At 42.0% G+C, this 26,398-nt stretch overlaps 1 protein-coding gene across 3 annotated transcripts in view; it reads left to right on the top strand.

Moving 5' to 3' along the window:
- The window catches only part of LOC112230916 (transitional endoplasmic reticulum ATPase), a 45,012-nt gene that overhangs the window by 10,586 nt on the left and 8,028 nt on the right, over positions 1-26,398 (top strand). For all 3 annotated transcript variants that reach the window (XM_024397299.2, XM_024397298.2, XM_024397300.2), the window contains 13 exons: positions 1,637-1,745; positions 1,952-2,124; positions 2,244-2,386; positions 6,409-6,539; positions 6,743-6,874; positions 7,691-7,793; positions 8,008-8,141; positions 16,758-16,893; positions 17,127-17,239; positions 17,421-17,585; positions 17,854-17,976; positions 18,171-18,383; positions 18,674-18,852. In XM_024397299.2, coding sequence (XP_024253067.1) covers positions 1,637-1,745; positions 1,952-2,124; positions 2,244-2,386; positions 6,409-6,539; positions 6,743-6,874; positions 7,691-7,793; positions 8,008-8,141; positions 16,758-16,893; positions 17,127-17,239; positions 17,421-17,585; positions 17,854-17,976; positions 18,171-18,383; positions 18,674-18,852 — 1,854 coding nt within the window. The remainder of the gene's footprint in view (positions 1-1,636; positions 1,746-1,951; positions 2,125-2,243; positions 2,387-6,408; positions 6,540-6,742; positions 6,875-7,690; positions 7,794-8,007; positions 8,142-16,757; positions 16,894-17,126; positions 17,240-17,420; positions 17,586-17,853; positions 17,977-18,170; positions 18,384-18,673; positions 18,853-26,398) is intronic.

Raw genomic sequence — 26,398 nt, 5'->3', positions numbered from 1 at the left:
ATTTGAAAAGCGCATATTAAAGTAGCCTACTAGATTTCATGTTTCAAAATCGCTATCATCTTACCTTGATTGTTTTATGTCCCGCGGATTTGAGAAGAAAGATGCATTCAACTGGAAAGTGAGCCTGTAGGTAGGTAGTAGCCTTAATTCCCGCACAGAATTCAGCCTAGCTGACGCAATGCAATGTTTTTTCTTTGGCCTCCAAGCAGTAAAGTTAGATAAAAAACAAAGTAGATACAAATGCACCTTATGGAACAGCGGGGACTGTGAAGCAACACCAACAGGCATAAGCACATACACACACACACACACACACAATAACAACATAGCCACTATGCACACATGGATTTTGTGTTGTAGAGTAGGGGCCTGAGGGGGCACACTTAATGTGTTGTGACATCTGTTCTGAATGTATTGTAATGTTACTTGATGTTTTTATAATTGTATAACTGCCTTAATTTTGCTGAAGCCCAGGAAGAGTAGCTGCTGCCCTGGTCACCCTAATCCTGACCATCCTACAGTACAAGGGTATAAACTCCAATACATTTTGCACGGATTATGATAGAGACATGAGGATTTGACCATTGGTTTCTTAGAGGATTACAATACACAATTTACATTGTTTTACTAAAAGGGTAAAATAATGTTGGACACCCTATACATTTTCATGTTTAAGGCATATTGATTCAATTGTTTTAAAGATGGGGAGAGGTCTGTCTGTGATAGAGATGCTCAGCATTTAACACCACAGTCAACCAAACAAGTCTTACAGGCTCTAGTTTGATCTAATCATAACTATTCCCCATTGGTATGGTCAAGTGCTGCAAAGAAGGACCTAGAGAAACGGCAGCTGTCCCAGAAGAGAGCAGCACGCCTTGCCCTTCAATGTACACAGAGTGCTAATATCAATAGTATGCTTGTCGGTCTCTTGGCTCAAAGTAGAGGAGAGATTGACTGCATGCATCAATTCTTGTTTTTGTGAGAAATGTATGTGTTAAATTCCAAATAGTCTGTAATTAGCTTACATATAGCTCTGACAGACGTACTTACCCCCACCAGACATGCCACCAGGGGTCTCTTCACAGTCCCTAGGTCCAGAATAAATTCAAGAAAACATACAATATTATATAGAGCCAATGTTGCATGGAACGCCCTTCCATCTCATATAGCGCAAGTGAACAGCAAACCTGGTTTTAAAACAAATAAAGCAACACATCAAGGCAGAACGCCTTTCCCCCATGTGACCTCATTTTTGTGTGTATGTACTGACATGTATGTGTAACTAATAGATGCGTGCACACACACGCACTGTAACACACACGCACACATTACTATTATTTTAGTCATTTTTTATGTAAGTCTGAAATGTTTATGTCAATGTTTTAAATGTATGTGAGTTGTCTTTAATGTATTTCTCGTTATTTGTTGGACACCAGAAAGACTAGCGGTCACCATTGGCGTCGACTTATTTGGATCCTAATTTAAAAAATCTAAATAAAGAAACACGTTTGTCTCTTAGACAGCTAGCTGTTTGTTGGAAATTTCTGATGTCTATATATTCCCAGGTTCAATGTATTTTGAAGTATGTTACATCTTGCCATCATATAAATTTACAATCTCTTTGATTTTCCCTCAGATCGAAAAATGATCTAGCCACAGCGATTTTAAAGCAGAAGACCAGGCCCAACCGGTTGGTTGTGGATGAATCTCTCAATGAGGACAACAGTGTGGTTTCTCTGTCTCAGGTGAGGCATTGGTGGTGCGAATGAATGGGGCAGGGACATTTTACTGAACCCCTTGCCTGCACTGAGTACTACAATATTATTTCACCAGTAACTCACTCATTCATGTTGTGCAGGCTGTATTACAGTTATATTCCCTGTTCAAGGTTGTATACTATATCAGTAGGATTCCCATGTCTGTCTAATTCCTCTTTCCTGCCCCACGCTAGGCAAAGATGGATGAGTTGCAGCTGTTCAGGGGAGACACAGTGCTGATGAAAGGAAAGAAGAGACGGGAGACGGTATGCATCGTGCTCTCTGACGACACCTGCTCCGATGAGAAGGTCCGCATGAACAGAGTGGTCCGCAACAACCTGAGAGTCCGCCTGGGAGATGTCATCAGGTGAGATAGAACTGGAGAACTTTGGCATCAGTGCAGTATGATGTGGGGAACCAGACCGCTGCTCCTTCATACTGTACAGTAAAGCCATGGCATAATTAGTTCATTTTGTGATCACACAGTATTCAGCCCTGCCCAGATGTGAAGTATGGGAAACGGATCCATGTTCTGCCCATCGATGACACTGTAGAGGGGATCACAGGGAACCTGTTTGAGGTCTACCTCAAGCCCTACTTCCTGGAGGCCTACAGGCCCATCAGGAAAGGTAACTGATTCAGAGGATATCAGGGGGTGTTTTCAGTAGGCACCAAATGGGAGAAAATGTTTAACCTGTCTAGGACCGTTCCGCTAGCTGAACCCCCTGCAACAGCCAGTGAAAGTGCAGGGCGCCAAATTCAAAACAACAAAAATCTCATAATTAAAATTCCTCAAGCTTACAAGTATTTTACACCATTTTAAAGATACAATTCTCGTTGCCACAGCGTCTGATTTCAAAAAGGTTTTACAGCGAAAGCACCACAAATGATTATGTTAGGTCACCACCAAGCCACAGAAAAACACAGCCATTTTTCCAGTCAAAGAGCGGAGTCACAAAAAGCAGAAATAAAGAAAATAATTCACTAACCTTTGATCTTCATCAGATGACACTCATAGGACTTCATGTTACACAATAATGTATGTTTTGTTTGATAAAGTTCATATTTATATAAAAAAATCTGAGTTTACATTGGCGTGTTACATTCAGTAGTTCTAAAACATGCGGTGATTGTGTAGAGAGCCACATCAAATGACAGAAATATTCATAATAAACATTGATAAAGATACAACAATTATACATGGAACTTTAGATGAACTTCTCCTTAATGCCGCCGCTGTGTCAGATTTCAAAAACCTTTACGAAGAAAGCAAATCATGCAATAATCTGAGTACAGCCTTTAGACAACAAAGCAGCCAAAAAGATACCCGCCATATTGGGTAGTCAACATTTACTCAGAAATAGCATTTTAAATATTCACTTACCTTTGATGATCTTCATCAGAATGCACTCCCAGGAATCCCAGTTCCACCATAAATGTTTGATTTGTTTGATAATATCCATCAGTTATGTCCAAATATCTTCTTTTGTTAGGGCGTTTGGTAAACAAATCCAAAAGCCCTACTCAGGTCGCGCCGAACGTCGGAAGAAAAGTTTTAAAAAGTTCCGTTACAGCCCGTAGAAACACGCCAAACTAAGTATTGAATCAATCTTTAGGATGTTTTTAACAGAAAACTTAATTAATGTTCCAACCGGACAATTCCTTTGTCTGTACAAATGAAGTGGAACGTAGCTACCTTTCACGTGAGCGCGCCAGACCGAGGCTGTGGTACTCTGCCAGACCACTCACTCAAAGAGCTCTTATGAGCCCCTCCTTTAGAGTAGAATCTTCAAAACAGTTTGTAAGTACTGTTGATATCTAGTGGAAGCCTTGGGAAGTGAAACACAACTAATATCCCACTATCTTCAATGGGGACTGAGTTGAAATACTACAAACCTCAGATTTCCCACTTCCTGGTTTGATTTTTTTTTTCTCAGGTTTTTGCCTGCCAAATGAATTCTGTTATACTCAGACATCATTCAAACAGTTTTAGGAACTTCAAAGTGTTTTCTATCCATGTTTTCTATCCATGATGATGCCCTTCGTACATCAGCTGATATCTCAAAGTGCTGTACAGAAACCCAGCCTAAAACCCCAAACGGCAAGCAATGCAGGTGTAGAAGCACAGTGGCTAGGAAAAACTCCTTAGAAAGGCCAAAACCTAGGAAAAAACCTAGAGGAACCAGGCTATGAGGGGTGGCCAGTCCTCTTCTGGCTGTGCCGGGTGGAGATTATAACAGAACATGGCCAAGCTGTTCAAATGTTCATAAATGACCAGCATGGTCAAATAATAATGATCACAGTAGTTGTCGAGGATGCAGCAAGTCAGCACCTCAGGAGTAAATGTCAGTTGGCTTTTCATAGCTGATCATTAAGAGTATCTCTACCACTCCTGCTGTCTCTAGAGAGTTGAAAACAGCAGGTCTGGGACAGGTAGCACGTCCGGTGAACATGTCAGGATTCCATAGCCGCAGGCAGAACAGTTGAAACTGGAGCAGCAGCACGGCCAGGTGGACTGGGGACAGCAAGGAGTCATCATGTCAGGTAGTCCTGAGGCATGGTCCTAGGGCTCAGGTCCTCCGAGAGAGAGAAAGAGAGAATTAGAGAGAGGATACTTAAATTCACACAGGACACCGGATAAGGCAGATGTACTCCAGATATTACAAACTGACCCTAGCCCCCCGACACATAAACTACTGCAGCATAAATACTGGAGGCTGAGACAGGAGGGGTCAGGAGACAGTGTGGCCCGATAATACCCCCGGACAGGGCCAAACAGGGATATAACCCCACCCACTTTGCCGAAGCACAGCCCCCACACCACTAGAGGGATATCTTCAACCACCAACTTACCATCCTGTGACAAGGCCGAGTATAGCCCACAAAGATCTCCGCCACTGCACAACCCAAGGGGGGGCTCCAACCCAGACAGGAAGATCACATCAGTGACTCAACCCACTCAAGTGACGCACCCCTCCTAGGGACAGCATGAAAGAGCACCAGTAAGCCAGTGACTCAGCCCCTGTAATAGAGTTAGAGGCAGAGAATCTCAGTGGAAAGAGGGGAAACGGCCAGGCAGAGACAGCAAGGGCGGTTCGTTGCTCCAAAGCCTTTCCGTTCACCTTCACACTCATGGGCCAGACTACACTCAATCATATGACCCACTGAAGAGATGAGTCTTCAGTAAAGACTTAAAGGTTGAGACAGAGTCTGCGTCTCTCACATGGGTAGGCAGACCATTCCATAAAAATGGAGCTCTATAGGAGAAAGCCCTGCCTCCAGCTGTTTGCTTAGAAATTCTAGGGACAATTAGGAGGCCTGCGTCTTGTGACCGTAGTGTACGTGTAGGTATGTACGGCAGGACCAAATCCGAGAGATCGGTTGGAGCAAGCCCATGTAATGCTTTGTAGGTTAGCAGTAAAACCTTGAAATCAGCCCTTGCTTTGACAGGAAGCCAGTGTAGGGAGGCTAGCACTGGAGTAATATGATCACATGTTTTGGTTCTAGTCAGGATTCTAGCAGCCGTATTTAGCACTAACTGAAGTTTATTTAGTGCTTTATCCGGGTAGCTGGAAAGTAGAGCATTGCAGTAGTCTAACCTAGAAGTAACAAAAGCATGGATTAATTTTTCTGCATCATTTTTGGACAGAAAGTTTCTGATTTTTGCAATGTTACGTAAATGGAAAAAAGCTGTCCTTGAAACAGTCATGATATGTTCGTTAAAAGAGAGATCAGGGTCCAGAGTAACGCCAAGGTCCTTCAAAGTTTTATTTGAGATGACTTGGAGAACCATTAAGATTAATTGTCAGATTCAACAGAAAATCTCTTAGTTTCTTGGGGCCTAGTACAAGCATCTCTGTTTTGTCCGAGTTTAAAAGTAGAACGTTTGCAGCCATCCACTTCCTTATGTCTGAAACACAGGCTTCTAGCGAGGGCAATTTTGGGGCTTTACCATGTTTCATTGAAATGTACAGCTGTGTATCATCCGCATAGCAGTGAAAGTTAACGTTATGTTTTCGAATGAGATCCCCAAGAGGTAAAATATATAGTGGTCCTAAAACGGAAATGTACAGTTGATTTGTCAGAGGACAAAGCATTCACAGAGACAGACTGATATCTTTCTGACAGATAAGATCTAAACCAGGCCAGAACTTGTCCTTGTAGACCAATTTGGGTTTCCAATCTCTCCAAAAGAATGTGGTGATCGATGGTATCAAAAGCAGCACTAAGGTCTAGGAGCCCGAGGACAGATGCAGAGAGAAATTGACTAATTATATGCATATTCTAGCTTTTACGGCTGAGTAGCAGGCAGCTTAATTTGGGCACGTTTTTATCCAAGCTACCCAATACTGCCCCCTACCCCAAAGAAGTTAAGGTACTTCCTCCACCTGAACTTGACCCTGTACTACAGATGTTCTTCTGTGTTATGGTTATGGTCAAAAACATGTTGCAATGGAAATCTAAAGTGTTTCTTATTGGACAAGTCCATGTCGTCCATACCTGTTTCGGTCTGTTTTCATCCGTTTAGTGTGTAACGAACTTGAAGCTATGTCTTTGCCAGCAGACTATAACTTTGAAAAAAATTAAAAGGTCAAGCTAAGTTCAGGATCTTGGGGACCTGGTTTAATGTGAAGTCTCTGTTGTTTTGTAGGGGACATTTTCCTGGTGAGGGGAGGCATGCGTGCGGTGGAGTTCAAGGTAGTGGAGACGGATCCCAACCCCTACTGCATCGTGGCCCCAGACACTGTCATCCACTGTGAGGGCGAGCCCATCAAACGAGAGGTAGGGGCTACATCCAGGCTTCAGTTGGAACTTGTGCATGAGAGCAGGTTGACTTTAAAGCTGTAGTTTTCAGAGATGTGATTTTTCTCGATCATTCAGGAATTCCAGATTTTCTGATCATAGAAAGCATACGAAGAAATAGTTATCTGTAGCCTTTCCCTCTCCTTTTCTATGCTTTAACAACCACGTACCTCTGTGTTCAGGATGAGGAGGAGTCTCTGAATGAGGTTGGCTATGATGACATTGGGGGTGTGAGGAAGCAGCTGGCCCAGATTAAGGAGATGGTGGAGCTGCCCCTGAGACACCCAGCACTGTTCAAGGCCATCGGCGTCAAGGTGAACTAAATACACCACCTCTCATTAGGCTTGGGCAGTATACCGTGTACTGGGGTATTTGGAAATAACCAAGGGATGGTTTTTTCAATACCGTTGAAACGATTAATTTTAAGTTTTTCAATACATTTGTATATTTTTTGCTATTTTGAGAGTAAATACCTGCAGTCAACTTGTGCAATATGTTAGGAGATAATGCAGATCGCGTTCTTCATTTCACCTGTCACATTATGAAGCTTACCGTAGTTCCCCAGAACAGTTGACCCAGTCACGTGTTTGTAAATAGCGCAGCGGGAGAAAGCGAGTCCAGCTGTGTATTGACAGGGGTCACGTTTTATATTGAAAGTATAGTGTTTATTTATATATATTTTAAAAATATAATACAGTAATCAGGGACGAGCAACTATAGTTTTCCTTTGCAGAAAATACATTAGTGTAATAACATTCGGCAGAAAATACAATATATATGTATAATTTTAGGACCTGTCTTTGCAATTTGTTTATTTTCCGTCTGTGCTCGTTATCGTATTTAGCTAGCCTCCATGGAAATTCGCTATTACTTGTGCCAATTTTGTTAGCATTCTGGTAATAGAGTCCCAATGGGCTTTTTTGTGTTTTTTGCACCCCCTTGTGTATTAAACCGGTAATACCGTAAATCCCGGGATGAGAGAGGAAAATCTGGATACCCAACCCTATCTCTCATCATTCACCTCGAACCTCATGGACAAGATTAGATCAAAGATAAATAAACAGTTTTGGTTTTTATGTTGTATGTGATCATGCAAATAATTAAAAAGGTAATTCAATTGTTAATTCCAGCCTCCAAGGGGTATCCTGCTGTATGGACCCCCTGGAACAGGAAAGACTCTGATTGCACGTGCCGTGGCCAACGAGACCGGAGCCTTCTTTTTCCTTATCAATGGTGAGACTGAGCAACAATACCTATTTTTGTTATTTTTCATTGTGTTTCAATTGTCATTGCATTAAGTGAATAGAAATTCCATTTAAGAGCAAAAAATGTTTTAATTGTAATTTCAATGTAACTGACTGAATTGAAATTAATTGACCAACTCCGTTCAGTGACGGTCAGGAAAAAGTTAACTACTAGTTGAACTTTTGCCTGCTAAATGTTTCAGGGCCTGAGATCATGAGTAAATTGGCTGGAGAGTCTGAGAGTAACCTGAGGAAGGCCTTTGAGGAGGCTGAGAAGAATGCCCCCGCCATCATCTTCATTGACGAGCTGGACGCCATTGCACCAAAAAGAGAGAAGGTGGGCTCACGTCTTCTGATACAGTTTCCTTCCCATCCTCTATATAGGTGTTCTTCCTTCCTACTCCGGAGTCATGTTCATTAGGGAGAAAAGGTTTTGAGTTTTTGAAACAGGAAGATACATTTTTGAACATTGTCCCCTACTGAACGTGACTCTGGAAGCCCACAGGGTGTGTAGGCATTTTTTTTGTAGCCCAGCACAAACTTCTTTAGTTGAATCGTGTGTGGTTGCAGCCCTGAAACAAAAGCCTGCATGCCCGGTGGGTCTCAAGGAACAGGATTGAATGGCACTGCAGTAATTCCTTGCACATATGCTGACCATCATGACGCTTGCTGCCTACAGTTTTCTTTGTCTGATTTTTCAACATTTTGTTACGTTACAGCCTTATTCTAAAATTGATTCAATTAATTGTTTTCCTCATCAATCTACATACAATACCCCATAATGACACAGAAAAAACAGTTTAAAAAAAAGTTTTTAAATGTTTGCAACTTTATAAAAAATGTACAAATACCTTAAGTATTCAGACCCTTTGCTATGAGACTCAAAATTGAACTCGGGTGTATCTAGGGATAGGTAGCGAAACCCGGTATTAAACGGTCCCCAGGGATAAATTATGAAAGACCGTAGAATCAATAAGCTCCGACGTTATCGGTTCTGCTTTCAGTACTGGAGAAATTAAGAAAATACATTTCCTATTTATTATTGCTACATAAACGTTATCTTGCACATTTTATCTCACCAACTGTTTCTAATTTGCAATAAGAATAAGACATTTGTCTATGATGCATTTTCACTATTCACAATCCAGAAGATATAGCTCTCTCGTGCAGAGCCTGTCTCTCTCACGCTACAGCACACACACAAGAAAGACCATGCTCTTAATAAATCCTGTTAAAGATAGGGCTGACTACTGCCCCCTTTGGAGGAATTGCGTGCCCATAGTAAACAGAAAAAAAATCTGTCAAAAATTGCTAATATATGCATATAATAATAATTATTGAATAGAAAACACTCTAAAGCTTCTAAAACCGTTCAAATTATGTCTGTATGTAAAGCAGAACTCTCAGGGCATCCATTCTCCCAAACTCTCTCTTGTCATCATGAAAGTTGGCCCAACTTTGACGTCATCGCCCCCACCCTTCCCAACCAGCTACAGATCTGGGAACAGTTCCTATCTCTTCAGCGCGGTGTCCTCTTTCAGTGGGGCCTCTCATTGTGAGAATCGCACGCTCCGTCGAGTTTTGGCGGGCTGAAACCTCCGGGTCACGCGAAAATACATGTACTTTCATGCGCGCGTCGGGTCCGGTGCTCTCTTTGTTCCAGGTTTGACCAAACGATGTAGGTTTGTCTGTTCGAGCTAAGGATTGTTTTGCATGTTTAGAACATGCTAAAGTTTGATTCTGCACTTAGTTTGACCAGTTTAGTCGAGATATAATATGTAATTTTGAAGTTTAGATGCGCATCCACTAGAATTTTGGCTGCATTTCAACCGGAATTTGTCGTGTTTGATAACCGAAAGACACAGACTTGAAAACCAAACGCAGTTTTTGGTAAGTATAACTCCTTCCACGTCTTCTGATCGAAGAACATCAAAGGTAAGGGAATATTTATGTGTTAATTTTGGGTTTCTGTGGACTCCAAGATAGCGGAGTCATATTGCTAATCTATGAGCGCCGTCTCATATTATAGCCTAGTGAACAAATTCTGTAACGTTAAAAATAAATGTAACACAGCGGTTGCATTAAGAAGTGTATCTTTCTAACTATATGTAGAACATGTGTATTTAGTCAAAGTTTATGATGTGTATTGCTTGTTATCTGACGTTATCTGCCGGGGCTATCATCATTTCTCTGGACATTTGAGTAGCATTTTTTGAACATGGCGTCATTGTAAACAGAGATTTATGGATATAAATTGCATATTATTGAAAAAAACATAAATGTACTGTATAACATGTCCTATTATTGTCATCTGATGAAGATTTTCAAAAGGTTAGTGAATTATTTTTCTTTTAATCCTGCGGTTGTTGATTGCATATTTTGTTCACCGTGGCTATTCAAATTAGCTGTGTCTTTGGTGGTGGTTTGACAAAAATATGTGCTATGTTTTCGCCATAAAACATTTTAGAAATCTGACTTGCTAGCTAGGATGAACAAGGTGTTTATCTTTCATTTGAGCTATTGGACTTGTTAATGTGTGGAGGTTAAATATTTCTAAGAATATTTTTGCGTTCCATGCGCCACGTCCCAGTTAACGTCGGACGGGACCGTTCCCAAATGGGAACCCTAACCCGTCATCAGGTTAGTGACAATGGCGGAGAGAGCTAAACGTTCAAAAGTGTGGTTACACTTCACCAGAGTCAATGCCACAGGTGCAACAATACTTTTGCTCGTGTTCCCGCCCTTACAAGCAATCTGTCCAAACATCTATCAAAAGTGCATAATGTACAGGCAGAGAAATGCACAGTTTGACTGCCTAGCTCGTTGTTCGTCTCTTGTTGCCCGATCTACGATAGGTATGTATGCTAGCAGCCTAGAGCCCACACATGGAGTTAACTAAATTATGCGAACATGGGTTCATGATCAAAAGTACCCATTAGCCAGCTGATTGTTTAGCTATGGGTGCGTCCATAACTTCAACCACCCATATAAAGATTTTAAAACTTTTTTGTTAAAGTTGCAGCTACAATGAACCAACCCACTCCCTCTTAAACCGCTGGTCCAAGCCAAAGACGAGCCCAAAGCCCCTTCACGCTAGCAGCTAGTGGGAGGATGACTGAGGAGAGGGTGAATGAGTTCCATCTAGCTGTGACCAAGTTCATAGTGAAAGGCCTACACACCCTTTTGCAACAGTGGAGTTCAAGGACTTTAGGTAACGGTCTGTCAGTATACAGTTGAAGTCGGAAGTTTACATAAACTTAGGTTGGAGTCATTAAAACTTTTTCAACCACCACAAATTTCTTGTTAACAAACTATAGTTTTGGCAAGTCGGTCAGGACATCTACTTTGTGCAGGACACACGTAATATTTCCAACAATTGTTTACAGACAGATGATTTTACTTATAATTCACTATCACAATTCCAGTGGGTCAGAAGTTTACATACACTAAGTTGACTGTGCCTTTAAACAGCTTGGAAAATTCCAGGAAATTATGTCATGGCTTTAGAAGCTTCTGATAGGCTAATTGACATCATTTGAGTCAATTGGAGTTGTACCTGTGGATGTATTTCAAGGCCCACCTTCAAACTCAGTGCCTCTTTGCTTGACATCATGGGAAAATCAACAGAAATCAGCCAAGACCTCAGAAAAAAAATTGCGGAAAGTGCAAATCAATCCCAGAACAACAGCAAAGGACCTTGTGAAGATTCTGGAGGAAACAGGTAAAAAAGTATCTATATGCACAGTAAAACAAGTCCTATATTGACATAACCTGAAAGGCCGCTCAGCAAGGAAGAAGCTACCGCTCCAAAATCTCCATTAAAAAAGCCAGACTACGGTTTGCAACTGCACATGGGGACAAAGATGAAACTTTTTGGAGAAATATCCTCTGGTCTGATGAAACAAAAATATAACTGTTTGACCATAATGGCCATTGTTATGTTTGGAGTAAAAAGGGGGAGGCTTGCAAGCCGAAGATCACCATCCCAACCTTGAAGCACGGGGGTGGCAGCATCATGTTGTGGGGGTGCTTTGCTGCAGGAGGGACTGGTGCACTTCACAAAACAGATTGCATCGTGAAGAATTTTAAATTATGTGGATATATTGAAGCAACATCTCAAGACATCAGTCAGGAAGGTAAAGCTTGGTCGCAAATGGGTCTTCCAAATGGACATTGACCCCAAGCATACTTCCAAAGTTGTGGCAAAATGGCTTAAGGACAACAAAGTCAAGGTATTGGAGTGGCTATCACAAAGCCCTGACCTCAATCCTATAGAAAATTTGTGGACAGAACTGAAAAGTGTGTGTGAGCAAGGAGGCCTACAAACCTGACTCTGTTACACCAGCTGTGTCAGGAGGAATGGGCCAAAATTCACCCAACTTATTGTTTGATGCTTGTGGAAAGCTACCTGAAACATTTGGCCCAAGTTGGACAATTTAAAGGCAGCGCTACCAAATACTAATTGAGTGTATGTAAACTTCTGACCCACTGAGAATGTGATTAAAGAAATAAAAGCTGAAATAAATCATTCTTTATTATTCTGATGTTACACATTCAAATAACGTGGTGATCCTAACTAACCCAATATGTAATTTTTACTAGGATTAAATGTCAGGAATTGTGAAAAACAGAGTTTAAATGTATTTGGCTAAGGTGTATGTAAACTTCTGACTTAAACTGTATATTGAGTTGTATTCATTTTTAGGATAGTATAGTAGTAGTAGTAAGGGTTGTATGTTAGTCCCGTCACTCCACAATACACAACACAATAATTCAATAATGATAGGTAGATGGGCAAGGAACTCAACCCCAAATATACCCCTCCCTCCAGGAGTTAACTCAGACACATTCATTCCTGCCTGGTATGGTGTAGAAAAGGCCAATGTGATCACTGAGCTGAAGGACGTGCCAAAGCTGGCGATCACATCAGACGGGTGGACCAGCCTCTGTCAGGACCACTATCTCACTGTTACAGTTCACTGCACAAGCCAGGGCAGTGTAAAACAGAAGGTCCTCCACACCAGTGTACAAATCGCAAAATGGTGAAAACACGTTTGGAACAGACCTATATTGCAGCTATTACCAGGAAAGGCAATTGCATACTGTAAGCCTGCCCAACAAATGACAGCAATAGGTTAATGCTATTTATTTTACAACAGGCCTTAAACTAAATACGGAGTGCACAATTTAAAAAAAAAGACAGTTCTAACTTAATTTAGCCAACACAAAAATTTGAACAAAATGTAACTTTTTGCATAGGCTATTTAAAGGACAGGTTTAGATTATTAAATAGGCCTACAATAATAATGAATAAACAATTGATAATAAATACTAAATAAATAAATGGTAGAAAGTTGCATCAAATCTGAAAAGTGAGTTGCAAACTGTCCATTTGGCCTCACCCAACGTTCTTCTCATCTTTGTCCTCTACAATATTAAAACTCATTCCAGAGAAAATTCCCCTTGTTAGCTTGTTTCCACAATACTCTTTCTTCTAACTTTTTGTTTTACTTCAATAAATAAGGACTCCATCTTCGCAATCAACAGTAGCCTAGGCCCAGGCTCCTTTTTATTTTCTCCCTCCCAGCAGGGGCACATGAGGTGAGCAGTCAGAACCAGTTTCAGCTGGACATAAGCTATATGTTTTATTGAGTTTCAATTGACTGACACCGATAACAAGCTTGCGCCGTTCTCATCACACAAACACTAAATTAACAGAGGACAGGTCTAATCGGGTCCAGTCGGTAAATACATTTTAATTACACATTACCAGTGGCAATTATATCATACCCAAACCAGATCAGAGATAAAAGTCCGAATTGACCTCCGAATTCCGGGGCTGTTGCATCCGTGAAGACCTCTAGTTTAGGGCAAACACAACACATCACTGAGTACTGAATTATGTTATGGGTATGCTTGTCATCGGTAAGGACTAGGGAGGTTTGTAGGATAAAAATAAACGGAATAGAGCTAAGCACAGGCAAAATCCTAGAGGAAAGCCTGGTTCAGTCTGCTTTCCAAAAGACACTGGGAGACAAATGCACCTTTCAGCAGGACAATAACCTAAAACACAAGGCCATATATGTACTGGAGTTGCTTACCAAGACCACATTGAATGTTCCTGAGTGGCCTAGTTAGTTTTTAACTTAAATCGGCTTGAAAATATATGGCAAGTCTTGAAAATGTCTTGAAGAATTGTTTAAAGAATAATGTACAATCTAGGTGTACAAAGCACTTAGACTCACAGTTATAATTGCTGCCAAAGGTGATTCTAAAATGTATTGACTCAGGGTTGTGAATACTTATGTAAATTAGATATATTTCATTTTCAATAATTGTGCAAGAATGTCTAAAAACGTGGTCACTTTGTCTTTATGGTTTAATATGTTTTTAAATCCATTTTTAATTTAGGCTGTAACAACAAAATGTGCAATAAGTGAAGGGGTATGAATACTTTCTGAAGGTACTGTATTTTAGGAACCTTTCTGAATGGAAATGGAAGCTGATTCCGACCCAAGTTAAGCGCACGTAAATGGGACGTAATTCCCTTACTGCACTTTTCCCTTTATGCGCATTCTGATCTTTGACTTAAGCATGAGAATAGCGCGCAATTATTTGGGGGTGGAGATCAAATAAATAAAGGTGTGGAGGAGGTGTCTACAGACTCCGCATTCTGACCTTGACTTATTTCCACCACCTTTACGCGTGAGGAAACCATGAGTAAAGGTGGAAGTGGAAAAAGCATCTATTTAATTTTTTTCAGATAGAAATAACAATAAGATCTATCGATAAGAGCTAGGTAAATGAGTAATCCGTTTTGGTTAAGGAAATTGTAAATATAAATTGCACTTTTTTAGATATTTGACCTTAATCTATTTACACGTGAAACCGTAATATGGCAGAAACGGAAGCATATCAACTTTCCCACAGTAAAGTTTATGAAATGATGTGCCATTGTGCAGAATTGTTATTGTACAACCTTTTTAATTTGCAGGGATGGGCACTCTCAAATGTCTTAATTATAGACTACCCCAAATTTGTCTTTCCTATTTCTATCATGTTAGTTATTAGCCACTATCAGTATCAACCATCAGTAGGCCAAATAACAACACATATTGAACTGCCAATTTACTGTTAGTTCCCTTCAGTTGGTATAGCCTACATTATCATTCCATTTAATTACATTGTTTCGTTTAACTTAATTTGCTTCCTCTGTAAACGCAGTCATGGCCATGTGGTTGTTGCTGAGGGTCATTAGTAACAGTTGATGATTATTGGCAGTTCAATATGTAGACTAATTTAAATCGTTATGGAGTGGCGCGCGGACCAAGCCTTAACAGTTTAACCCCAACTCGTGGCGTAATAATTTGCTGTGTCATCACAAAGTTCCATGGTTAATGCAGGCAATAGATGAGGGTGTAGCCTACTATTATTGTACACTAGTCTCCCTAATTATAATTCTATATACACTAATCTTCCAACATTACCTTGGGTTGAAGAACTGAATGTGGCAATTTTCAGAATGAATCAAACCTCAGTTTTCTTTCTTTTGTGGATAAAGGCTCACCTGTTTTTTATGATTCGTTAACCCTTTTTTTTTTATCTACCAAATTGATGTTGAAACAGAGACAAACATGCATATATTTAGATGGCATTCTTTAATTGGTCCTTAATATTCTGAACCTGTTTTCTCAATAAATTTGATTGAGTTGACTAAATTCAAACTAAAAGGTATACTGTATTTAAAGGGATGTCTTAAGATAAATGTACTGAAAACCCTATTGAATGAAAACTGTTGGCCAGCAAGTGGGAGGGTTTTCAGCAGTTTAATTACATTTATTCAGTGCGCACAAGGGAAACCACCCATGCGAATCCCGTTAAGCACCTTCACAAGGTAAGTCTGAATACCAACTACTGAGAAGTGAGTAGGAAAGGCCTAGGTTCACTTTGGCCGCCTATAATATATAGCCTAATATATAGGCGGTGAGTTTAAATGTGATGTGATTACTTTGGCTAAATTAATACATTTTTGCACCGATGATTGCAAATGTAAAAAAACAGGCAGAGAAATAAATGCATTTGTTCATTCACACAACGATCCCACAGATCTGTCCCAGATAACAATTTATACTGAACAAAGTGTTGATCCCAGAATTATCCATATGGACAAAAATCTTATTTCTCAGTGTTGTGCACAAATTTGTTTACATCCCTGTTAGTGAAATGTTTTCCTTTGCTAAGATCATTCATTCACCTGAGGTGTGGTATATCAAGAGGCTGATTAAACCGCATGGCCATTACACAGGTGTACCTTGTGCTGGAGATAATAGGTCATTCTAATACGTGTAGTTTTCACATAACACAATGCCACAGATGTTTTGAGGGAGCGTGCAATTACCATACTGACTGCAGTAATGTCCACCAGAGTTGTTGCCAGAGAATTGAATATTAATTTCTCTACAATAAATCACCTCCAATGTCATTTTAGAGAATTTGGCAGTATGGCCGACCGGCCTTCTAACCGCAGACCACGTGTAACCACGCCAGCCCAGGACCTCCGCATCCGGCTTCTTCACTTGTGGGATAGTCTGAGACCAGCCACCCGAACAGCTGATGAAACCAAGGAGTATTTCTATCTGTAATAAAGCCCTTTTGGAGGGTAGAAACTCATTATTTGGCTGGGCCTGGCTCCCCAGTGGGTGGACATGGCTGCGCTCCTGCCCAGTCATATGAAATCCAAAATTTAGGGCCTAATAAAAAAAAATGTCAGTGTATATTGATCAACAGCTTATTTTCGCATGCGAAAAGACATAAATCAAACCTGTTCCGAATAAGTAATTGACGGATTGCAGCAGGACGATATTTTGCAATTGGCGTGAACGGCATCGTCGTGAGAAAGGGACTGTAGGGTCAACCGAGAATGTCATTAACCTTTTTATGTTGTCCTGTGCAGACACACGGTGAGGTGGAGAGGCGCATTGTGTCCCAGCTCCTCACACTCATGGATGGCCTAAAGCAGCGCGCTCACGTCATCGTCATGGCAGCCACCAACAGACCCAACAGCATTGACCCCGCCCTGAGGAGATTTGGTACGATCCCTCCTCAATGTACCTAGAATGTAACAGTTGAGTTCTGAGTTTGTCGGAGGCCTCTTATATTTGATATACCATATTTGATGAATATCTTCATCCAATGTTGATTTCTTTGTCATTACTAGCTGTGAATCAGCAGGGTTGATGTTAATAAAGAAAAAAAATGAAATGGAATCTATTTCTATGCTGGTTAGTGAGAATGACCTTCACTGTGTGACATCGCTCCTCAGGGCGTTTTGACAGGGAGGTGGACATCGGCATCCCTGATGCCACAGGCAGACTGGAGATCCTCCAGATACACACCAAGAACATGAAACTGTCCGACGACGTGGACCTCGAGCAGGTGTGTGTATAGCACTACTGTAATTTACAGAGTGAGGTTGTCAATTAAACTCACCATCACCATTTTGTGTGTGTGTGTGCAAGGTGGAATTAAAAGTTGTGAGTGGGTTAACTCACTGCCATATTGATTCTGTGTCTGTATCGCCACTGTATGTGTGACCATGTCCATCTGTGTCCTCCAGGTTGCCAATCAGACTCACGGCCATGTGGGTGCTGACCTGGCCGCTCTGTGCTCTGAAGCCGCCCTGCAGGCCATCAGGAAGAAGATGGATCTCATCGACCTGGAGGACGAAACCATCGACGCCGAGGTCATGAGCTCCCTGGCTGTCACCATGGATGACTTCAGAGTAAGGAACTGGATTATTTTCTCCTTTAACACACACACACCACTCAAAGTAGCTTAGCACAGAGCACTTAATTCACCTTTGTTTTTCGTCACTATGTAAATCTGCAGCATCCAGCAATTGTATTTTTTCTAAAGGTCTGAGGACAGCACTTTATGCTTAAGTTATCACCCCAAAACGTGACCAGTAACCATTAAGCATGAGAACCAGTTGTATCGGAGAATCTCTTAACCAGCTGGACTAACCGATTTGTATGCGTGTTGTGTTTCAGTGGGCTCTAAGCCAGAGCAACCCTTCAGCCCTGAGAGAGACGGTGGTTGAGGTGCCCAACATCAGCTGGGAGGACATCGGAGGTCTGGAGGACGTCAAAAGGGAACTCCAGGAGCTTGTACAGGTAAGCCATGTTATAGTCATGGGTACATTACTGTTAAGATTTAGCTTTATATGCCATAAAAGCTAATAGGTCATTTGTTGATTTTTAAATATTTTTTATCAATAGAGAGTGAAGAGTACAGTTAATTTCTCTGGTCTGTTTTGCTTGTCTGTAGTGGGTCTTGATTAACCTTCATGGTCTGCGCTTCTCTTCAGTACCCAGTGGAGCACCCAGACAAGTTCTTGAAGTTCGGCATGACCCCGTCCAAGGGCGTGCTGTTCTACGGGCCCCCAGGTTGTGGTAAGACCCTGCTGGCCAAAGCTATCGCCAACGAGTGCCAGGCCAACTTCATCTCCATCAAAGGTCCTGAGCTGCTCACCATGTGGTTCGGAGAGTCTGAGGCCAACGTCCGCGAGATCTTCGACAAGGTAAGGCTAAACCGATTTATCATGGCTTTCAGATCCCTCTAACCTCATATTTACATGTATTTAAAATGTTTTTTAAAATGTTTTTATTGATTGTATGGTATTTCATTGTTCTGTTACACATGCACAAAGATGGTTAGTAAATGTGAAACCTGGGAGGTGTTTATTAGACATAAACAGAAGAAAAACTACTGAAACGGGAGGGACCAACCTTAACTTGTCCAAGAAAAGCTTATTCTCGTTTTCCGTTGCAAAACCTACATTGTACCCTCCTAAGCCCTCTTGTGTTCCAGGCTCGCCAGGCCGCCCCCTGCGTGCTTTTCTTTGACGAGCTGGACTCCATCGCCAAGGCACGTGGCGGCAACGTGGGTGATGGTGGCGGAGCGGCCGACCGTGTCATCAACCAGATCCTGACAGAAATGGACGGCATGTCCAGCAAGAAGAACGTCTTCATCATCGGTGCCACCAACAGGTCAGCCCTCTTAACCGCTCATTCTGCTACAATGTTATTCTCACTAATTCAGTTTTTAATACTAGAACCGCTGGGCCCTGAGGGAACACCCCCCCTTTAAGCTTATGAGCAGTCATTGACTGCAACATCGAACAATGGCCACCAATTGTGCAAGTTCTCCCACTTAAAAAGATGAGAGGCCTGTAATTTTCATCATAGTACACTTCAACTATGACAGACCAAATGAGAGAAAAAAATATAAAAAAAATCACATTGTAGGATTTTTGGTCAATAACAAAAGTTTCTCAATACAGTTCCCATCAATTCGCTAGGGTTATTAGATCCAACATGAATCCAGGCACAACTGTCTTTCAGGGCCAGCAACAGAACTAATCAGTTGGACGGGCCTTTGATATCCATAGGCTTGCACGCACTTGCACATTCACCATTTTTTTAATAGGTGTTATACTGTAGTAAAGACCATAAGCAGCTTGTGAGTTTGAACTTGAGGGAAGCTTACAATTTATCAATTTTCTACGTAAAAGTTATGAATGTTTTCGTGGAACAGTTTAATTTCAATAATAACGTTTCTCAATCATTGTCACGTGGTTAAGCATAAAAATCTGAAGGAAAATGATACAAATCTAAAGGTTCAAATTCAACAAAGGCGAGAGCACCAGGCACTGTCATAAGGCAGTCCATTGGCTAGCTAAAGAAATTTGCATAGAACTCAGAGATAGGCTATAGGCCAATGCAGCAGTAGGCCTATAACTTACATCGTCAACTAAGTAAAATACATGGGCCTAAAGCTGACAAATAAAACAATATTGTGATAAATTCAGGTTCTTTCAATCTCCATCTCTCTTCTCCGCCTGACTCCCTTTCGATCGGTCTTGATGAGCTATTGCTAGTGAAGTGCAACATTTTATCAAATCAACAACTGGATCTGCTTGAAGCTGTCCCTAGTGAACTTTGCAGCATTGTATCAACTAGCCTATTACGGGCCTTCAGTTTCCTGCGCCAGTGAGCTCAGGACAGACAGTTCATTAAAAAAATATGTTTCAACTTGGGATATGTGGGATCTTTGCTCTTTCACACTGATGCTTGGTGATTATCGAGGCCAGGAGTGTTGGAAAGATCTTCCAAATACTGAGCAACTATCATTAGTTAAGACAATAAGAAATCAGGCATTGCCAAATGGGCACTTTCCTACATACAGGCCAGATAGTTAACTTCTATGCGTGCTCCCTCAACGTTATCAGGACAAAAAAAACACATGCTCACTCACGAAGCAATCCAAACAAAAGATTGGCAAAACTCGTAATGGTTATGAAATAAACAAAAACTTGTTTCTCACACAAGTGTAGCAGGTTGTGAACTCTGCAAATGTTTCTACTCCGAGAATGAGAATGGTAAATGGACGTACTTAATACATGCATTAACAGAAATGTATGTAACCAAATGACGGAGAATTAACGGTACATTTACTAGGCCTATTGGTGACATGCAGTACCAGTCAAAAGTTTGGACACACCTACTCATTCAAGGGTTTTTAAATGTTTTTTATTTTATTTATTTTTACTATTTTCTACATTGTATAATAATAGTGAAGACATCAATACTATGAAATAAAACATGAAATCATGTACAAACCAAAAAAAAAGTTTTAAAAAAACAATATTTTTGTAATTCTTCAAAGAACCCAACCTGTGCCTAGATGACAGTTTGGCACACTCTGTCACACATGCTTTATGTCACACGATTTTGGACAAATCTGTCAAGAAACCAACCATGATAAAGGGTTAAACACAGGTTTTAAATCAACTTGTGAATTGTATTGAATATAGCTATGTTCCCCCTTATCTTAATGCAACGACATGATTTTCTTTTGCTGATTTATTATCAATTACTTTTTTTTCACCTTTATTTAACCAGGTAGGCAAGTTGAGAACAAGTTCTCATTTACAATTGCGACCTGACCAAGATAAAGCAAAGCAGTTCGACACATACAACGACACAGAGTTACACATGGAGTAAAACAAACATACAGTATAAACAAGTCTATATACGATGTGAGCAAATGAGGTGAGGTAAGGGAGGTAAAGGCAAAAAAAAGGCCATGGTGGCAAAGTAAATACAATATAGCAAGTAAAACACTGGAATGGTAGATTTGCAGTGGAAGAATGTGCAAAGTAGAAATAAAAATAATGGGGTGCAAAGGAGCTAAATAAATAAATAAAATAAATACAGTAGGGAAAGAGGTAGTTGTTTGGGCTAAATTATAGGTGGGCTATGTACAGGTGCCGTAATCTGTGAGCTGCTCTGACAGTTGGTGCTTAAAGCTAGTGAGGGAGATAAGTGTTTCCAGTTTCAGAGATTTTTGTAGTTCGTTCCAGTCATTGGCAGCAGAGAACTGGAAGGAGAGGCGGCCAAAGAAAGAATTGGTTTTGGGGGTGACCAGAGAGATATACCTGCTGGAGCGTGTGCTACAGGTGGGAGATGCTATGGTGACCAGCGAGCTGAGATAAGGGGGACTTTACCTAGCAGGGTCTTGTAGATGACATGGAGCCAGTGGGTTTGGCGACGAGTATGAAGCGAGGGCCAGCCAACGAGAGCGTACAGATCGCAATGGTGGGTAGTATATGGGGCTTTGGTGACAAAACGGATTGCACTGTGATAGACTGCATCCAATTTGTTGAGTAGGGTATTGGAGGCTATTTTGTAAATGACATCGCCGAAGTCGAGGATTGGTAGGATGGTCAGTTTTACAAGGGTATGTTTGGCAGCATGAGTGAAGGATGCTTTGTTGCGAAATAGGAAGCCAATTCTAGATTTAACTTTGGATTGGAGATGTTTGATGTGGGTCTGGAAGGAGAGTTTACAGTCTAACCAGACACCTAGGTATTTGTAGTTGTCCACGTATTCTAAGTCAGAGCCGTCCAGAGTAGTAATGTTGGACAGGCGGGCAGGTGCAGGCAGCGATCGGTTGAAGAGCATGCATTTAGTTTTACTTGTATTTAAGAGCAATTGGAGGCCACGGAAGGAGAGTTGTATGGCATTGAAGCTTGCCTGGAGGGTTGTTAACACAGTGTCCAAAGAAGGGCCAGAAGTATACAGAATGGTGTCGTCTGCGTAGAGGTGGATCAGAGACTCACCAGCAGCAAGAGCGACATCATTGATGTATACAGAGAAGAGAGTCAGTCCAAGAATTGAACCCTGTGGCACCCCCATAGAGACTGCCAGAGGTCCGGACAGCAGACCCTCCGATTTGACACACTGAACTCTATCAGAGAAGTAGTTGGTGAACCAGGCAAGACAATCATTTGAGAAACCAAGGCTGTCGAGTCTGCCGATGAGGATGTGGTGATTGACAGAGTCGAAAGCCTTGGCCAGATCAATGAATACGGCTGCACAGTAATGTTTCTTATCGATGGCAGTTAAGATATCGTTTAGGACCTTAAGCGTGGCTGAGGTGCACCGATGACCAGCTCTGAAACCAGATTGCAGAGAAGGTATGGTGAGATTCAAAATGGTCGGTAATCTGTTTGTTGACTTGGCTTTCGAAGACCTTAGAAAGGCAGGGTAGGATAGATATAGGTCTGTAGCAGTTTGGGTCAAGAGTGTCCACCCCCCTTTGAAGAGGGGGATGACCGCAGCTGCTTTCCAATCTTTGGGAATCTCAGATGACACGAAAGAGAGGTTGAACAGGCTAGTAATAGGGGTGGCAACAATTTCGGCAGATAATTTTAGAAAGAAAGGGTCCAGATTGTCTAGCCCGGCTGATTTGTAGGGGTCCAGATTTTGCAGCTCTTTCAGAACATCAGCTGACTGGATTTGGGAGAAGGAGAAATGGGGAAGGCTTGGGCGAGTTGCTGTGGGGGGTGCAGTGCTGTTGACCAGGGTAGGAGTAGCCAGGTGGAAAGCATGGCCAGCCGTAGAAAAATGCTTATTGAAATTCTCAATTATGGTGGATTTATCAGTGGTGACAGTGTTTCCTATCTTCAGTGCAGTGGGCAGCTGGGAGGAGGTGTTCTTATTCTCCATGGACTTTAGTGTCCCAGAACTTTTTTGAGTTGGTGTTGCAGGAAGCAAATTTCTGCTTGAAAAAGCTAGCATTGGCTTTTCTAGCTGTCTGTGTATAATGGTTTCTAGCTTCCCTGAACAGCTGCATATCACGGGGGCTGTTCAATGCTAATGTAGAACGCCATAGGATGTTTTTGTGTTGGTTAAGGGCAGTCAGGTCTGGGGAGAACCAAGGGCTATATCTGTTCCTGGTTCTAAATTTCTTGAATGGGGCATGCTTATTTAAGATGGTTAGGAAGGCATTTTTTTTAAATACCCAGGCATCCTCTACTGACGTGATGAGATCAATATCCTTCCAGGATACCCCGGCCAGGTTGACTAGAAAGGCCTGCTCGCTGAAGTGTTTCAGGGAGCCTTTGACAGTGATGAGTGGAGGTCGTTTGACCGCTGACCCATTACGGATGCAGGCAATGAGGCAGTGATCGCTGAGATCTTGGTTGAAGACAGCAGAGGTGTATTTAGAGGGCAAGTTGGTTAGGATGATCTCTGAGGGTGCCTGTGTTTAAGGCTTTGGGGAAGGTACCTGGTAGGTTCATTGATCATTTGTGTGAGATTGAGGGCATCAAGCTTAGATTGTAGGATGGCTTGGGTGTTAAGCATGTTCCAGTTTAGGTCGCCTAGCAGCACGAGCTCTGAAAATAGATTGGGGGCAATCAGTTCACATATGGTGTCCAGAGCACAGCTGGGGGCAGAGGGTGGTCTATAGCAGGCGGCAACGGTGAGAGACTTGTTTTTAGAGAGTTGGATTTTTAAAAGTAGAAGTTCAAATTGTTTGGGTACAGACCTGGATAGTAGGACCTAACTCTGCAGGCTATCTTTGCAGTAGATTGCAACTCCGCCCCCTTTGGCAGTTCTATCTTGTCTGAAAATGTTCTAGTTTGGGATGAAAATTTCAGAATTTTTGGTGGTCTTCCTGAGCCAGGATTCAGACACGCTAGAACATCCGGGTTGGCAGAGTGTGCTAAAGCAGAGGCTTCTAATGTTAACATGCATGAAACCAAGGCTATTACGGTTACAGAAGTCATCAAAAGAGAGCGCCTGGGGAATAGTAGTGGAGCTAGGCACTGCAGGGCCTGGATTCACCTCTGCATCGCCAGAGGAACAGAGGAGGAGTAGAATAAGGGTACGGCTAAAAGCAATAAGAATTGGTCGTCTAGAACGTCTGGAACAGAGAGTAAAAGGAGGTTTCTGGGGTCGATAAAATAGCTTCAAGGTATAATGTACAGACAAAGGTATGGTAGCATGTGAATACAGTGGAGGTAAACCTAGGTATTGAGTGATGAAGAGAGAGATATTGTCTCTAGAAACATCATTGAAACCAGGAGATGTCATTGCATGTGTGGGAGGTGGAACTAATAGATTGGATAAGGTATAGTGAGCAGGACTAGAGGCTCTACAGTGAAATAAGCCAATAAACACTAACCAGAACAGCAATGGACAAGGCATATTGACATTAAGGAGAGGCATGCTTAGTCGAGTGATCAAAAGGGTCCAGTGAGTAGAGAGGTTGGTTGGGGTCACGGTGATTTAGACAGCTAGCCGGGCCATCGGTAGCAAGCTAGCATAGGATGGAGGTCTGTTATTAGCCACCTCGTGCGTTTCCGTCGGTAGGATTAGTGGTGTTCCGTGTGGTAGAGGGGATGAATCCAAATCACACACAAAAAAAACAATAGATATAGTTATATAGAGGCCCAAGAAAAAATAAATAAATTGTCAGAAAGGTCTATTCAGATCGCAGCCGATAAGACAGCTAATGGTTAGCGGACCGCAGATGGGCGTTCTGGTTACGTCGCGACTGAGGAGCCAGCCGGATAACTCCTTCGTGTAGATAACGTCGGTAGTCCAGTTGTGAAGGACCTCCGCGTTGGCAGTAAAACGGGTCCGGGTAGGTGATTGTAGCCCAGAAGTGATTGATGGAACTCTTCAGCTGGCTAGCTCCGGAATAATTGATGTTTGCTCCGGAATCGACGAAAGCCATCTTGGAACAATCGATGAGCAACTGTAACCAGTTGTCCAATGTAGGAAATTCTCACTGGTACCCTAGTTTATAGAAAGACTATGTGTCTGACTGCAGTCATAAATAGCCAATTATTGTCAGCTCGTGCTTACATGGTCTGCGTGTACATAAAGTAATGACCACAAGTTTTGAGAATGACACAAATATTCATTTTCACAGTCTGCTGCCTCAGTTTGTATGATGGCAATTTGCATATACTCCAGAATGTTATGAAGAGTGATCAGATGAATTGCAATTAATTGCAACGTCCCTCTTTGCCATGCAAAGAATCCTCAAAAACAATTTCCACTGCATTTCAGCCCTGCCACAAAAGGACCAGCTGACATCATGTCAGTGATTCTCTCGTTAACACAGGTGTGAATGTTGACGAGGACAAGGTTGGAGATCACTCTGTCATGCTGATTGAGTTCGAATAACAGACTGGAAGCTTCTAAAGGAAGGTGGTGTCTGGAATCATTGTTCTTCCTCTCAACCATGGTTACCTGCAAGGAAACACGTGCCGTCATCATTGCTTTGCACAAAAAGGGCTTCACAGGCAAGGATATTGCTGGCCAGTAAGATTGCACCTAAATCAACCATTTATCGGATCATCAAGAACTTCAAGGAGAGCGGTTTAATTGTTGTGAAAAAGGCTTCAGGGCGCCCAAGAAAGTCCAGCAAGTGCCAGGACCGTCTCCTAAAGTTGATTCAGCTGTGGGATTGGGGCCCCAACAGTACAGAGCTTGCTCAGGAATGGCAGCAGGCAGGTATGAGTGCATCTGCACGCACAGTGAGGCGAAGACTTTAGGAGGATGGCCTGGTGTCAAGAAGGGCAGCAAAGAAGCCCCTTCTCTCCAAACTGATATTGTGCAAAAGGTATGGGGGGATTGGACTGCTGAGGACTGGGGTAAAGTCATTTTCTCTGATGAATGCCCTTTCCGATTGTTTGGGGCATCTGGAAGACAAGGTGAGCGCTACCATCAGTCCTGTGTCATGCCAACAGTAAAGCATCCTGAGACCATTTATGTGTGGGGTTGCTTCTCAGCTAAGGGAGTGGGCTCACTCACAATTTTGCCTAAGAACACAGCCATGAATAAAGACTGATACCAACACATCCTCAGAGAGCAACTTTTCCCAACCATCCAGGAACAGTTTGGTGACAAAATGCCTTATCTAGCATGATGGAGGACCTTGCCATAATGCAAAAGTGATAACTAAGTGGCTCGGAGAACAAAACATTGATATTTTGGGTCCATGGCCAGGAAACTCCCCAGACCTTATCCCATTGAGAACTTGTGGTCAATCCTCAAGAGGCGGGTAGACAAACAAAAAAACACATTCTGACAAACTTCAAGCATTGATTATGCAAGAATGGGCTGCCATCAGTCAGGATGTGGCCCAGAAGTTAATTGACAGCATGCCAGGGCGGACTGCAGAGGTCTTGAAAAAGAAGGGTCAACACTACAAATATTGACTCTTTGCATCAAC

The sequence above is a fragment of the Oncorhynchus tshawytscha genome, linkage group LG33 (assembly GCF_018296145.1).
Source record: "Oncorhynchus tshawytscha isolate Ot180627B linkage group LG33, Otsh_v2.0, whole genome shotgun sequence".
NCBI lineage: Eukaryota > Metazoa > Chordata > Actinopteri > Salmoniformes > Salmonidae > Oncorhynchus > Oncorhynchus tshawytscha.
Note: the sequence above shows the minus strand (reverse complement) of the source record. Positions and strands in the feature narration are given on the sequence as shown.